Consider the following 14,538-nt stretch of genomic DNA (forward strand, 5'->3'; position numbering starts at 1 on the left):
AGTCAAACATAGGCCTACTGAGTGGGAGTAAGTGAACCTTTAGTAAAGATTAATTTAACTACAATTGCCAAGATCAAGAATAAACTTTACCAGGAAAAACTGAAATAGATCTACAATACTTTAAGTGCATTTAAAATATATTTGCTATACATTTAAACCTGCATTTGAAATACCAGTGCATTAGGAATAAGTGGTATAACAACAAATTCCCAAATATACTGAAAATGCATCAGATGTAATATTTTTCACAGTATTTGAAATGGCCAATATAGTTGTGTATGCATATTTAAACACATACTTTATGTAATTTACATATAGTTTCTTCTCAGTTTACTTAAATTTGGAGAAAGAAATGTTATGAGGGAGCTACTTAAAACCCTAATGAATGTGAGATATCTCTTTTTCTCCTGGGCTTTATAGTTAGTCATTATTTATCATATCATAGCTAATTCTTTACGAGACCAACCCTGTGGCTCCGGCTGCGGCTGAGAGGAGATTTGTGACACGACTGCAAAGCCTCTCCAAACACAGAGAGATTGTAGAATAAAGTGCACTGTAACTGAATCACACACTTCTTCCAAGTACAGTAGTTGTGCGCTGCGCAGCTTCAAAACTGGGCAGAGGGCTCCAGGGCTCTCCTGGGGTCATTCATCAAGGTTGGACGGCGGAGAAATGTGCCTGTTGTTGGTATTAATAGCCTGGGGTGAAATAGGTCTTCTCCGCTGCGGAGACGATCTGGCAACTCGGGTGAGCCCTATCTCACTTTTCTCCACTTTTTCTGTGACTTAAGCTTCATTCTGGGCCTCGTTCTCCTCAAGCTGTTACTGCAGGAGAGGCAGTGAGTGTCATCAGAATATTTGAAAACACGCCCCATCCCCACCCCCCACCCTCTACGTCACTCCATATACTCTTGCTATTGCCCGGTTCAGTAAATCGTATCTCTCTGATAAATTCATGATTGATAAATTATCTTCTCTTTGTAGACAATAAAATTAAAATAATTTGTGGTAATTAAGGCAGTCTTTCCATTTATAAACAAGACGCTTAAACTCAGAAAATGCAATCAGATAGGAAAAAAAATGAAAGGTCAGACTTGTCCCGTAGAAGTCATGTTTACTAGCTCCACAGTTAAAACCTTTCACGTTTTGTTCTTCAATTTCTTGAGGAAAAAGTCTTGTAAAGTTCCCACATATTTTCTTCTCCCGTTTCTCAGACCATCTTAAATCCCACGGAGTCCCTTTTAGACCTTGTAGAAGCCTGGGTTTCTAGATTTCAGCATACAGAAACCTCTGCGTAGGAGTTATACGTGCACAGACGGCACGCTCTTGTTCAGGACCTGCGCCCTCATCAGCTGGACGCTGGTCATGATCTTCTTCTGGTGGCCCATCAGCGTCACCCCGAGCCTCTGGATGTCCCTGCACGATACACACAGAAAGTAGAGATTTAGTGATCCATGATGGCCTTAATGCTGTTTTAGTCTTAAATTTGAGTTTTTTGATGAAACATTTAAAGAGTCAGAACTGTTGTTTGTTTTTGTTGTGTTATCAGCAGTGATGTCAGTTAGATTTGGTTTGATCAGATCATCATCATCCATCTTTACAGCTTTTCAAGTTTATGAAAAGCAGGTAGTTATTGGTTATCATCTCAGCTGAAAATATTCCATACCGTGCATCCTTAATAATTACTTTTTTTTTATCACATTCAGGACAATTAACATTTCCACAGCATTTACTCTATCAGTATAATACATAACACTGTCTACTTTTTGCCTACTATTAGCCATATAACTTAAAGGTGATGACAGGTCAGGTTTTTTCTGCTGCACCCCACATGGCCAACAAAATCTGTTATTTCAGGTTCAAACAGCTTACAGTGTAAATATGGACAGGAAATGATGAGAGAAAGAAAGGGGAATGTGCAACATAAGGCCCCAGCTAAAACTGAAAGGCACATTGCAATCACATTGTTTGCATGCTAGCCACCAGACTACTGGTTCTCAACCTCTCTGCTGTCAACGACCTCCAGATTGATGGATATCAGGCAGCAGATCTGTATTTGATAAGATGTAGCCTGTCTGATGAGATTTAGTTATTCCATAACTGTCTGTACTGGGACTCAAAGGACATAACCCTCCTCTGACAGGCCTTTTAATGTGAAATACATAGCTGCAGGAACTGTTGCTCTTCATTGACAGTAGCTTGACACCAATCAAAATATCAGCAAAGTAAAATCAGTTAGCTTAGAGTAACAGATTGGTGAGTAATCCCAACCCCCACACCCAATTTTCCATCAGAGTCCATCAATAATGAATATTTTCTTAATATATGAATTATTTGAGACTGCCTGTATTTGGATACCAGCTTTTATTTGAGGCACAACTCACAATTTTCTGCAAGAGGATCAAAGTCATTTACTTTCACATTATGGGGGAGCTGTGGTCATGTTGTGTGCGATGATAGCTGTGGCGGATGGACTTGAAGGCAGATTGGAATGACCCCTGGCTCAGATATAAAGGTATGTAGGAGGGTTTATTGTGTTTGTGACTGAGCTCAATTAAAGAAGAACATTCAATGGAGACAGGAGGGGGTGAATAAGGAAGAAAATGAACGGTGCAAAACTGATTTTATCTATTTTTCTGAGATTTACTTGGAGCAGTTTGATAATGATCCAACTCCTCACCCTTCTTCTATTCCTTAAGCTGGTTAAGCCCTACCAGCAGTTATCACTCTCCATTATGGTCAGTACTTACCCTTGGTTCATGCCTATGACGTGTCCCAGAGTGTGGTACCCCCCTGCTGCAAAGTGGTCCTTGTAGCGGCTCATCTTTATGGTGTCCAGCCACTCGTTCACTGAGTTACAGCTACTAAAGTCTGGGATGGCTCTGTCCATCAGCGGAGGACTGTTTAAACTGCGGCCGAGAGAGAGACAGATGGCCATAGATAGGCAGAGATAGAGAGAGGAAGATGAATGGGAAGACGAAAAGATTAGTTGGAGGGAGCCCGAAAACGAGAAAAGAGTCAAAAAGTGAGCAAGAGGCAGTGCCACTGGGGGGAAAAGGTGGGGGGGCTTTGAAATGCGCTAGAAGCTGAGGCAGAAAATCAATAGCAGTTAAAATGATAGAGAAGAGGTGACTGCTGTTGTTGCAGGATGGCTGCTTTGGGTAGATTAATACAGGGAGAAATCCTTAACACTCCTCCTCCTCTTCTCCCTCTTCCTCTACCTACTACTCCTCTCACCTCACGCACACAGTGCCACGCACCACCGACTCCGCAGGACTCTGGGATCTGAACAGAGCAATTTACACGGGTCCAGCTTCAGCCCGGGTGTCCTCTCAAACTGCTCCCAGATCCACCGCGGATCAATGTCAATATCACAGCTAGGCTTTTACTTAACACACAACGCGTCCATCAGAGATGAGCTTATCGGAAAATGAACACGACCGCTCGCTTCATCTGCCAGAGAACTTTGAGGGAAACTTTAGGCTGCAACTTTATCCCACTGTGCTCATATTTGATAGCAGCTGGATGAGATTGGATTTACTCTGCCTCCCACACCAGGACGGTTACTTAGTAGCCTAACAGTCTGTCACCATATATTGTCCAGGAGATCATCCTCTCAGCCCCTCGCAGACGGTGCCTTGCTTTGATTTGCAGCTTAATCCGCTAATCACATGAACCGATATTTGATTAAATGTTGGCGAACTGTCACGCCAAATTAAATCAAAAAGACTCCTCGGCATGTGACACAACGCACCCCTGCGGGGTCGCTGTAAATGTGGATGCATTCAGCGGCCCACCCACCTGCAGAGCGTGTCCATGGACTTCAGGTTCTCCGGGTTGCGGATTAGCTTGTCAAGAACGGTGACTATCTGGCAAAAGCGCGGCCTCTCGTTGCGATCCTTCTGCCAGCAGTCCAGCATGAGAGTGTGTAGAGCAGCAGGGCAGCCCATAGGAGCAGGCAGCCTGTAGCCCTCTTCCACAGATTTGATCACCTGCACATGTACAGCAAAATATGGATGAGACTACAGCGTCTGCTATGAAATTACACTGAAGGTCAATTATGGTCGACAAATAGTGCTCACATCTCTGTTGGTGAGGTTCCAGTATGGTCGCTCTCCGTAGGACATCACCTCCCACATGACCACTCCGTAGCTCCACACGTCACTGGAGGAGGAGAACTTCCTGTAGGCGATGGCCTCCGGGGCGGTCCAGCGGATTGGAATTTTCCCACCCTGGTAGGAACATAAAGACGTTTGACCGGAGTGTGTCAGACTTTCTGAGACAGATTTAGTAGACAGAGATCAATCATGATCACAGTTTCACTATATTCTCAACAAATCCAATGAAAAGAACAAAACCAAGTATTATGTGTGTATTAAAGTCTGATATATCTTCTTCCTCTGTACCCTGTCGCACTGGGTGACATGTTGCTTCATTACAATGAACATACACACTGAAGTTTATTTGGACTCAATCCAACACATACTGTCCTGCTGCCCCCAAATACTCACTAGAGCACCAATTGTGGATTTATCCACAGCAGAAAATAATCCCCAATAAATGCACTATTTCTTCCTGTTTGAGTGTCACTGACAATAAGATGCTTGGTGGTTTTTGTCTTTTCCTGGGATTTGTTGACAATAAGAACGATGTAGAATAATGCTGGCCTTATCCCTTAAATCAAGGTGGGGAACTCCGCAGCCTCAACATTTACCTGAGAGTTAGACTTGAGAAAGGCACTAAGCCCACAACTGTTCACTGTTAACAAGGGATTTAATAACTGTGTAATGTGAAAGGGCTCGCTCATAGTGAGGAACCCACAGAAAATCACCTTACTTCACAGTTAAGTCAGGTGGAGCATTTTTATATATTTTATCTCACTATTTTGGTTTCATGGCCTGGTGATACCACAGTCTAAAAATACCCCAGTACAAGTACAGAAGTATTATCAGCAAAATGTAACAAACAAAAGCAAAAGTACTGCAGAAAGGCTCCAATAATACTGTTATCATGTACATACAGTATGTATTGTGTTATCATAACTGATGCCTTAAACAAACAGTATGTAATTTCTGCCGTTAGGGGGTCTCTCACATCACATCACAATAACAAAACAAGTAGTTTGAGGATGTTGAGATGTATCATGGGATCATGGGAGTTGTTGTCAACCACAGTTGCTGATGAAAATCTCATGTCTCACATGAATTTGTTCATTGGCCACACGTTCGCTGACTTTCTTCCTCACTCTCTGACGTATCCCATATTTACCTGGAAATTATAGCAGCTAGAGGGGGTAAAGGTGATACGACGCCATTGGCAGGCACCAAAATAAAACGCACCGTTCCCACTGTTGGAAACATTTGGGATAATGCAAAAAAATATACTACATTAAAAATTGTAAGTAACACAAACTCAATTTGTTTAATTTAAATAAGAAGATCTTTCTTGAAGTAAAAGCAGGCTTACTAGTGGATTTAAATACTACTAGGTAATTTTGTTTTTCAAACCAGTACAAAATTAAGTTAATGTCACTGAAATTTACTAAAGCTACTTCATTTTTTTTAAATTTACAAAATCAAGTTGGTTTAACTTTTTTCAATGTCATCAATTTTAAGTTAATCAATTTTTGAGGTGAATGAACTTATCCGGTTTTACAGTGATATATTTAATGTGTACAGCATTTAAATGTTACAGCTAGTGAAAGTGGCTAATTAGAACTTTATACACCCAGTAGTTTAATCTGTAACAATCATATTATAAGCTGTTGTCATGTTTTGTGTGTAGAATCTTAATCATATGAGTATCTAGTAACTTACAGTAAATGTTCTGTCGTAAAATGTATTTTTCACTATAATGTAGTAACATAGAAGTAGAAAGTGGTACATATTGGAAATAGCTTGGTAAAGTACTACCTAAAGTTTGTACAACGTACAGTACTTGCCACCACTGAGTAAACGTACATGAAAGCATAAAGCTAAATGACACACTGTGGTTAAATGACTGCACAGAGGCAGTGTGAGCATGTGTTGCAGGCCGAGACGAGAATAGACTTGCAAATGTTAGCAAGTATGTGAACTACTTACATTATTCTTGATATAAAACTGACACTTTAATTAGGTTGACAAATGGATACATCACTTCTTAAACAAACAAAGCACTCCCTGTGGGTTATTTTAAACATTTGAAAGTTACTCTCAAAAAGTAGCCCATTAGACACCTGATGTCCTGCTAAACATTTAACCCAGTGGAATGATCTAACCTTAACTCATGATCTCAGTACTTTTAGGTTCTTCAAAGTGACTTTTCTGTCAGATCCAGCAGAATAGATTTCCAGGCAGCGGCGTGAACGATATTAATCCTCAGCCATTATCTGTCATTAATTCAAGATGTGCTGTAATGATGCTATAGTGTCTGTAATATTATCATCTACATCATCTGAGTGAGGCTGCAGGTAATCACCTTGCTTTCTGTAATGTGATTGCTGTGCTTTAACAGACTGTAACAGACAGATGTGTCGGATGCTGATCTCCATCTGTGTGCTGTGAGCTGATAGCATCAGACTCTGAGCTGCCTTTTTTTTTGTTAAGACTTAATACGCTTGTTCCCATCAGGCTGCAGGTTTAATATTGGGCCGCTCTCTACTGGAACACTTACAAAGATGATTTTACTTTGCTCTCGCTTCCATGTGCCTTTGATTGTGTTTGTATTGCTTTTGTGCAGTTGTGTTTGTCTTGTCTTGCTACTATCTTGGCCAATTTCAGAAGAACTGCCTTCTTCTATAAAGGTTATGTAAGAATAACAGCTACATTTTTACTTGTCAGTTAAATTAAAAAAATATGAAGACATACATTTTCCCAAACGTAATCTGAAGGCTGTAATGACATTCTGGCCAGAGAGAGCTAAACATAGATTTTATATTTTGGTCCATTTTGTTATCTTTTGGAATGCACTTCACTCAATTCAATTCAATTCGATTTTATTTACATTGCGCCAAATCATAACAGAAGGAATCTCAGAACACTTCTCATATAGAGCAGGTCTAAACCGTACTCCTTACAAAATTTGACTTTATTAGACTTTATTGACGTGATCTTAAATGATTGGTGTGGTTTGAGGTTCAAAATATAAAACACTTACTGTTAAAGATGGAACTGTGGTCATTTTATATATATAGTTAACTCATCTTAAGGAGCACTACTCAGTTACATCATGTCTTCGGTGGCTCTGGAGGAGCTTTCTAAAGTCTGAGTAAATGACACCACAGCTGCAACCTTAACGTACGATGTTTTTACTATAAGTGGAGACTTTCATTCACCATCATTCTCTGTGTTTGTGAACATTTTAAATTGTAGTTCAGTCAGACAACTCACATTTGAAATGTTTATTAAAGCAGTATAGCATATTTAGATTTTGCCGTCTAGGCTCCAACCTCAAATACCTTAACCCCCAGTCGGAGCCTACAGGTTTATGCTGGGGTGGTGGTGGGGCTTACAGCGCAGCAGGCAGCAATAGCTTACAGAGTAGCAGCGATGTGATGCAAGGCAACAGCGCATTGGACCAAAAAAATTAAAGGGAGAAGGCTGGGACACTTTTTGCAAGGTAGAATAGAAACCCGCCAAAGAATGAAAAGGTGCGCTTGTTAGTTTTGATTATTGGAAATAAGGCATTCATGATGTCATTGTGTGTTAAAGGCAAGCGCACTCGAGTTGGACTGTTCTGAAAAACTAGTGCTCGGCAGGCTCGCCCCAAATGTTTTTAAAACAACTTGAATTTGCTGCTTCCCTTGACCCAACTTTGAACCATTTCTTTTTCAACAAAATCTTTAACATGCGTGTTGTTGTGTGTTTTGTTGTTGTGTGTTGTGTTGTGGTGTTTGTGTGTTGTTTTGTGTTTAACTGATTTAAATGCTTTTGGCCTTCAATGTGAAACTTTTCACCCCACTGGTTGGTGGTTTTTATTGGCAACGTCGGGTTTTCACTTCCTTCCCCAGTTAAACTCGGGGGACAGGGGCGAAGTTCAGGGACACCTTACACACCAGGTTGCTGTTGACCAGGATGTTGCGGGCAGCCAGGTCTCTGTGGATGTAGCCCAGGTCAGACAGGTAGGTCATGCCGGCCGCGATGCCGCGCAGCAAGCCGACCAGCTGGATGATGGTGAACTGGCCATCGTGTCTCTATGGGAAGAGCAGAAAAGAAAAGGGAAAAGAAAGATCAAGAAGGAGGAGGCGGAGAGAGAGTTTTAAGGGCAGATCGAAAAACGTGATGGTATAGCAGCAGAAAAGATGAGGAGAGTGATAATAGACGAGATTTTAATCAAGATAGAGAAGAGAGTAAAGATAAGAGAATAAAACATGACAGGGATTTGCTTTTAAGTAATAATCTGCAGTATTTTCATATAAGCAAATACTGGAGCTGTTTGACATTGTCGATGTAATACGGTGTTAAATCAACTTATATCTTGTTAAAGAAAACTTTCAGATTTGTTGCTCTGAACCACTGCTGCCATTCTTCCGGCAACAATACTCTGACACACAGGAAGTGATGTCGCTCTGTGGAAACCACGCAAGTTACATTTTCACAAAAGAATTCCGTTCTCTTTGGTGTATCGAGAAAAAATGAACCCAAAACCTTTTGTACATTTTTGGCAGTTGTAGCTTAACAGAGGAGGAAAAGATTACCACTTACTCATTGACAAACTCAAAAAGCATTTCAGCTTATACATAGTATATTTAAAACAATGATATAGGAACAAAGAACTATTTGCTATGTAAAGTTATAATGGAGTTATTGTGTCCCAAGGAGAGAATGATGTCACACTATCGCAGTCTCTCTGTGGGTTGTTTACGTAGACAGTCTGGCCATGCATGCATGCATGTTAGTGCTGAGTCGCTCCATTTCAGACTATGCAGAGCAACTGAAACTGCTGTTTTTCTCATCTTTGTTTGTGAATTAAGGATTTATTTTAACCAAACCAGAGTCGGTGATTGTTTGTAGACAGTAGAAAGACTAACAACGTTTTGTTTCTGTCCACTTTGAATGATGTTATGATATGTGAGGTAAAATTGTTGTTTTTGTCTATGGAGTCTTGTGGCAAGCAAATGCAATATTACAGCTGTTTGTGGTTAAACAAAAGGTCACTCTGCAGGGATCCTTTCCATAATGTTGTCAGACACTTAGAATAACAATCTGAGCCTGTCAGTGGCAACACGCACTTTTAGTGGACATTCTTTGACCGGTGCATTTGTCCCCAGAATTAGCTAACATTATATGGCAGCCAGAGCAGCCCATTTCACAGCTATTTTCTCATCTAACTTTTATTTTGACCAAACCAATGTTGGTAAATATTAGAAAGACTAACAAAGGTCGGTCGAAGTGCCCATTGTTTTGGTCTGAGATGCTGGAGCACTAGTGCGACACCTAGTGGCAAGTGAATTTAATTTATACAACCATTAACACTACAGAAACAATTAGACAAAATGAAAAGCAAACAGGGACCTTTACTGCTTAAATCCCCTTCAAGCAAAAGCTTTTATACTGACCCTGAGGAAGGAGTCCAGAGAGCCGTTCTCCATGTACTCTGTGATGATCATCACTGGTTTGCCTGAGGAAACAAACAGGAACCTTCAGAAGTCTTTCCATGCTGAAGTATATAAGTATATATCTACAGGATGTACACGATGTGTACTCATGTACACGCATGTTCAACACTGGTTAAGTGCCTTGATTGGACTGTTTGAGCGTGTTTTTCCCTTGACTTAAAGGGCTAGTTCACCCAAACCACAAAAACATACAGTATTTTTTTAACGGTACAGAAGAACTGATAAACTGTACAATGAACACAATAGTGTTATAGTTCTAGCAGATTATTTCCTGTGAATATTACAGAGATGAGCTTTCCAGATATTTTTAGGATCTTTTATAACAGTTCTGTCAGTATTATTATTTTTTTTAACAATCATACAATAGGCTTCTTTTTTTGACAAATGCTGACACTTTGCCATTGTTATTTTAGCTCTAATGCTTTTCTAATGCAGGACGAGGCTGTTTATCAGAGTGAAGGCTCTGTGAATAAAGCTTGTGTTCAGGTCTTCAAAGTTTAGATCTTAAATAAACTTTAACTATATCCTGACAGTAGAACATGAGACAGATAATCTGTGAAAAAATGGCAACAATCTACCGGGCCTGAACAAAAACAATTAATCAGAGCCGAGAAAGATAGAAAGACACTTTGGGCTGGTGGCTTGAAGAGAGTTGATTGTTGAGTCTCATTTCAAGCATCAATATTAGACAACCTGGGAATGTGACTCAGCAATCATCCATCTTTCTTGGCTCTGATTGGTTGTCAGGTCATAGTGCCAGTCAGGATATAGTGAAAGTTTCAGCAAATATGACAAAAAGTTATTTTAAAAATAACCCACTACAGCTTTAAAATCAAGAAGGGCTTGTGACCCTCCATTAAGCTTTTGGGGGTCCCAACCCCTAGGTTGGGAGCCACTGATTCACACTACATGTTAAATAATAAAGCAGGGTCTGAGTATGTAGTATGTGCACTAGAAAAGTGATAAAATTGGGTATACTCAAAAGGTCAGTAGAAGGTCATACTAAATTTTTTAATGTGCTGTTGGTGTACATTATTGTCCCAATGCACAACAGATAGAATTAAAAACAAAACAAAAAACAAACATCTTCAGAAAGTCAGTTTTCTATTTCTCTGTGAAGTTTGACGGATGGTGGCATTCTATGGTCACACTTATCATTTCTTCTTAGCATCAAACAGTGAAGTATGTTGATATTTTGTATAACTACAAAAAAACACTATAGTAGAAAAAGTATTACATAATACATGAGTATGTATTATGGAATAGGGACACAGCATGAGACAATGCAATTCAAGGTACTTCCATTAAGCAATTGCAGTAGTACTGTGGTATAAAATAATTCTCAATGCCCCACTAAAAGATGTTTGGAGTAAGTTATCTAAATGATAAATGATGATGATGAATTGTGCCAACTGACTCTTTAAAGTCTTCTGGAAACAATCTTTAATGGTTAGGAGGTGGCGTAATGTAATTATTACCAGTATTACCACCCTAGTACAGACTCTTTTACACTTCCAGTAAAAAAGTCCCATGTGATTTGAGTTACCCCAGAAATGTTATGCTATTTTCATAATCTTATCCTGTCTCCTCATGAGCTTAGAGGTACTCGAGTCCACCTCTAACTATGGGCTCACTTCAGCAAAATGTGACTGAATATCCTAAATTATAAGTCAAAAGAAGTACCCTCAAGTTTTCAAATTTGTGACACCTTTACACACATCTATAGCCTACGTGGCATTACACATTCAGTAGACGAGGCTTTTTACATGTATGTAGCCTAAAAACATTTTTACTCTAAATTATGCACATGCTCATTAACATTCCAGATTTTCAGTTATAACTGTTACTTTGTGGTCAATAATCCTGAAAACGGCTTTACAGTAATATATAGCTTTAGCGGCAGCGTACTCTGGGTTACCACTCCCTCCAGGCGGATGACGTTCGGGTGGTCGAACTGGGCCATGATGGACGCCTCGGCCAGGAAGTCCCTCTTCTGCTTCTCGGTGTATCCTGCCTTCAGCGTTTTCAGGGCCACTGGAATGTCTCTCTTCCCTGGGAGTCTCATACGTCCATAACACACCTCCCCAAACTCCCCTAAACACAGACACGAAAGTGATTCAGCACGGAATACGTTTAACCATCAGTTTTATTCCACCGTATTCAACATTACTGTGCTCAGCTGCACTCTCCACCCCTCTTAAGCCATGGTTATAAGTAAAAACTACAGCTGAATAGGGTAGACATTTACCTCCATGAAACGTATTAGTTTTCTGAAATTTTTTACAATGTTTTTAAGAAACAAAATGTAATATAAATCAGGTTTTAAATGATATATGAATAAACTCCTTCAAAAAATAATAATAGGAATAAAAATATAAGCTTTAAAGTAGAGATTTTTGGCTCAAAGGGTGAAAAAAATGTTGGCTTTTAAAGATGTGTATTGTAAAATTCCATACATTTTGCAAGACACTACAGGTGTTTCGGGTAAAAGTTAAAACATTTTATATTTAAAAATGCAAGTGAGGCATTATCTGATGATGACTTGTGGTGAATTTAGGAGAAATATACGTACATAAATAGACAAAGTAAAGTAAAGTAAACACTTAAATGTGTATTTTGGGCGTTTTATTTCCACTAGTCTGAAAGACAACATGTTATGGAAGTAAAAAAAGCCCAAAATCTCAAAACTGACCAGTGCCTGAGAAAACATGATTTTGCCTGTAGTGTCTGGCCTTAATTTGTGAGGTTAGATAAGAGAAACAAATCCACTTTGTCAATGTATGTGTGTGCAGCACTGGAAGTAAGCTCCATTAGCCTCTTTCTCATTACCTCTTATCATGTGTGATTGCTGTTATTTTGTCTTCCTCACCTTTATACTTTATATTTCTCTGTATGTGTGCGGGAGTCATATCTAGCACGGCGTATTGTAGAGCTGACACAGTGTTAGTATTCCCAGCCTGTCTGAGGAGCTTTGATTGACAGTCCCACGCAACGCTCTGATTCCGCTCTGCCATCCTCCTCTCTGCTGCACACCACAGCCTTTACACTGGCCAATGATTTTAAGTTAGCTCAGCCAATGATTTTCACTGTGTGTGTGTGTGTGAGAGAGCACACACAGGTTCATGGTTTTACCTGAACCAATGATTTTCTCTATTTTGATCCTGGAAGCTTCAATTTCTCGGGCAAACTCGTGGACCGCCTGGCAGGGGTCCTCATATGTGTGCGGGTCGATATAGAACCTCGCGTCGGGGAATGACACTAAGATAAACAACATTAGCATTTGGTCACATATCAGGAGAATGAGAGCAACATCACATCTGAGCCCCTGTCACCGGTGGGTGCAGGGAGGAACTTGATGAAAGCGAAGAAATGATGCAGACAGAGAGAGGGAGAGAATAAACAGCATGCAGGGAAGGAGGCCTGCGTGCTCCTGTAATCACTCGGAGCGAGATGAAAATGTTTCGCTCTAAGGATGAACTTTATCACTGGGGGATGAAAATACGACCTCTTCTCCATCTAATCTATTATTGGTTATAATTAAGGAATGGGCCAAACGTACCGTGGCCGTTCTGGTAATGCATCTTCTCCTCATCAGAGTCCTGGAAAGCTTTGCTGTAGCCACAGTGTCTATACAAACCACACACACACACAAAGGACAAAAACACACACACACCAAACACACACACAGGCGCACACATAAACATACGGCGGGATGAATACAGGACAATAGTGACAGCAACATTTGCCCTTTCAAACTCTAACCACAGTTTATAATTGATAAATCAATAGTTGTTCATAATGAATTATTGACTTCAGCAGAGCTATTCATCACTTAGTTATTTACCAGGAACAACCATTAAACCTGTTCACACTGTTCACCCTGTTAATTAGGTTTTCTACTGGCAACAAGGTAGAGGGGGTCAGTTCAACCACGTCACAAAAAATTACATTTGTGTTGTCCCCCCCAATCTGTTTGTTTGTTTTGGGAGGGTAATTTGGATGAACCAACTCTTCAAATTATTTTAATCATGAGGTTCCCTATATAATAATAATAATAATAATAATAATAATAATAATAATCATGTTTTCAAGTTAAAATGATTAACATCAGTATTCATGTTAAGGGGGCACAATAAACACGTCTCAGGAGGGCATTTAGGAGAATCAGGGCAAATGGATTTAACGCCTCGTTCACACATGCAGATTAAAAAGTTATGTCTCTTTTCCCTAATGAGCCTGTAGCTTTCAGGCGTCTTTAGCACTGGGCAAGCGCTTCACATAATAAGCTCCAATTGGGCAGTTTCTTCCTGAGGTAGTTAATTTGTTGTTGTGTTTAACTTGCTTCCAGAAAAGCTTTTACAGTATCTTTAAAATGTATGAACAGTGACTGACGAGCGACCATGAGTGATCTGCACTGTCATCCTGCAAACGTTCCCTGTACTAGCTTTGTTTGGTATCAGCAGTGAGGGGGAAGCTACTTTGAAACTGTAGCTAGTGAAGCTAAGCTACACTTCAGGGGAAGCATTTAGGCTGTACAAACAGCTTTATGTTGAAAGTTCCAAGCTATACTACAAGCTACTTAAAATGTAGCTTAACACACTGAAGCTGAAGAGAACTGTAGGAAACATAGCTACAGCAACATGCCAAAAGTAACTTTAAAGGTGCTGTAGGTAATTTTTATGACAATATTTTTTTTTCATATTCTACTGAAAATGGGCCTGAACAAAAACATCCAATCAGAGCCAAGATAGAGATAATTAATTGTTAAGTCTCATTCCCAAGGTGTCAAATACTCAACAGCTGCCTATCCCCACGCCTGCAAAATCCAAAGCTTCTTTCTATCTTTTTTTGGCTCTGAATAGTTGTTTTCGTCCAGGCCCGATGGATTCTTGCAAATAGCAAATAGCGATTTTTTTCGCAGATTATCTGTCTCATGTTCTA

At 39.9% G+C, this 14,538-nt stretch overlaps 1 protein-coding gene across 1 annotated transcript in view; it reads right to left on the minus strand.

Annotated features, from left to right (window-relative positions):
- Window positions 1–924: 924 nt before the first annotated feature.
- Window positions 925–14,538, minus strand: part of epha8 (eph receptor A8) — a 60,059-nt gene continuing 46,445 nt past the window's right edge. Inside the window, 10 exon segments of the mRNA XM_035662890.1 lie at window positions 925–1,415; window positions 2,750–2,899; window positions 3,822–3,991; window positions 4,082–4,275; window positions 6,123–6,139; window positions 8,024–8,172; window positions 9,538–9,599; window positions 11,506–11,691; window positions 12,730–12,855; window positions 13,157–13,224. Of these exon segments, the coding sequence (XP_035518783.1) occupies window positions 1,301–1,415; window positions 2,750–2,899; window positions 3,822–3,991; window positions 4,082–4,275; window positions 6,123–6,139; window positions 8,024–8,172; window positions 9,538–9,599; window positions 11,506–11,691; window positions 12,730–12,855; window positions 13,157–13,224 (1,237 nt within the window). The 3' untranslated portion in view covers window positions 925–1,300.

This window comes from Morone saxatilis, unplaced genomic scaffold, assembly GCF_004916995.1.
Source record: "Morone saxatilis isolate NCDOM2014 unplaced genomic scaffold, NCSU_SB_2.0 Contig18, whole genome shotgun sequence".
NCBI lineage: Eukaryota > Metazoa > Chordata > Actinopteri > Moronidae > Morone > Morone saxatilis.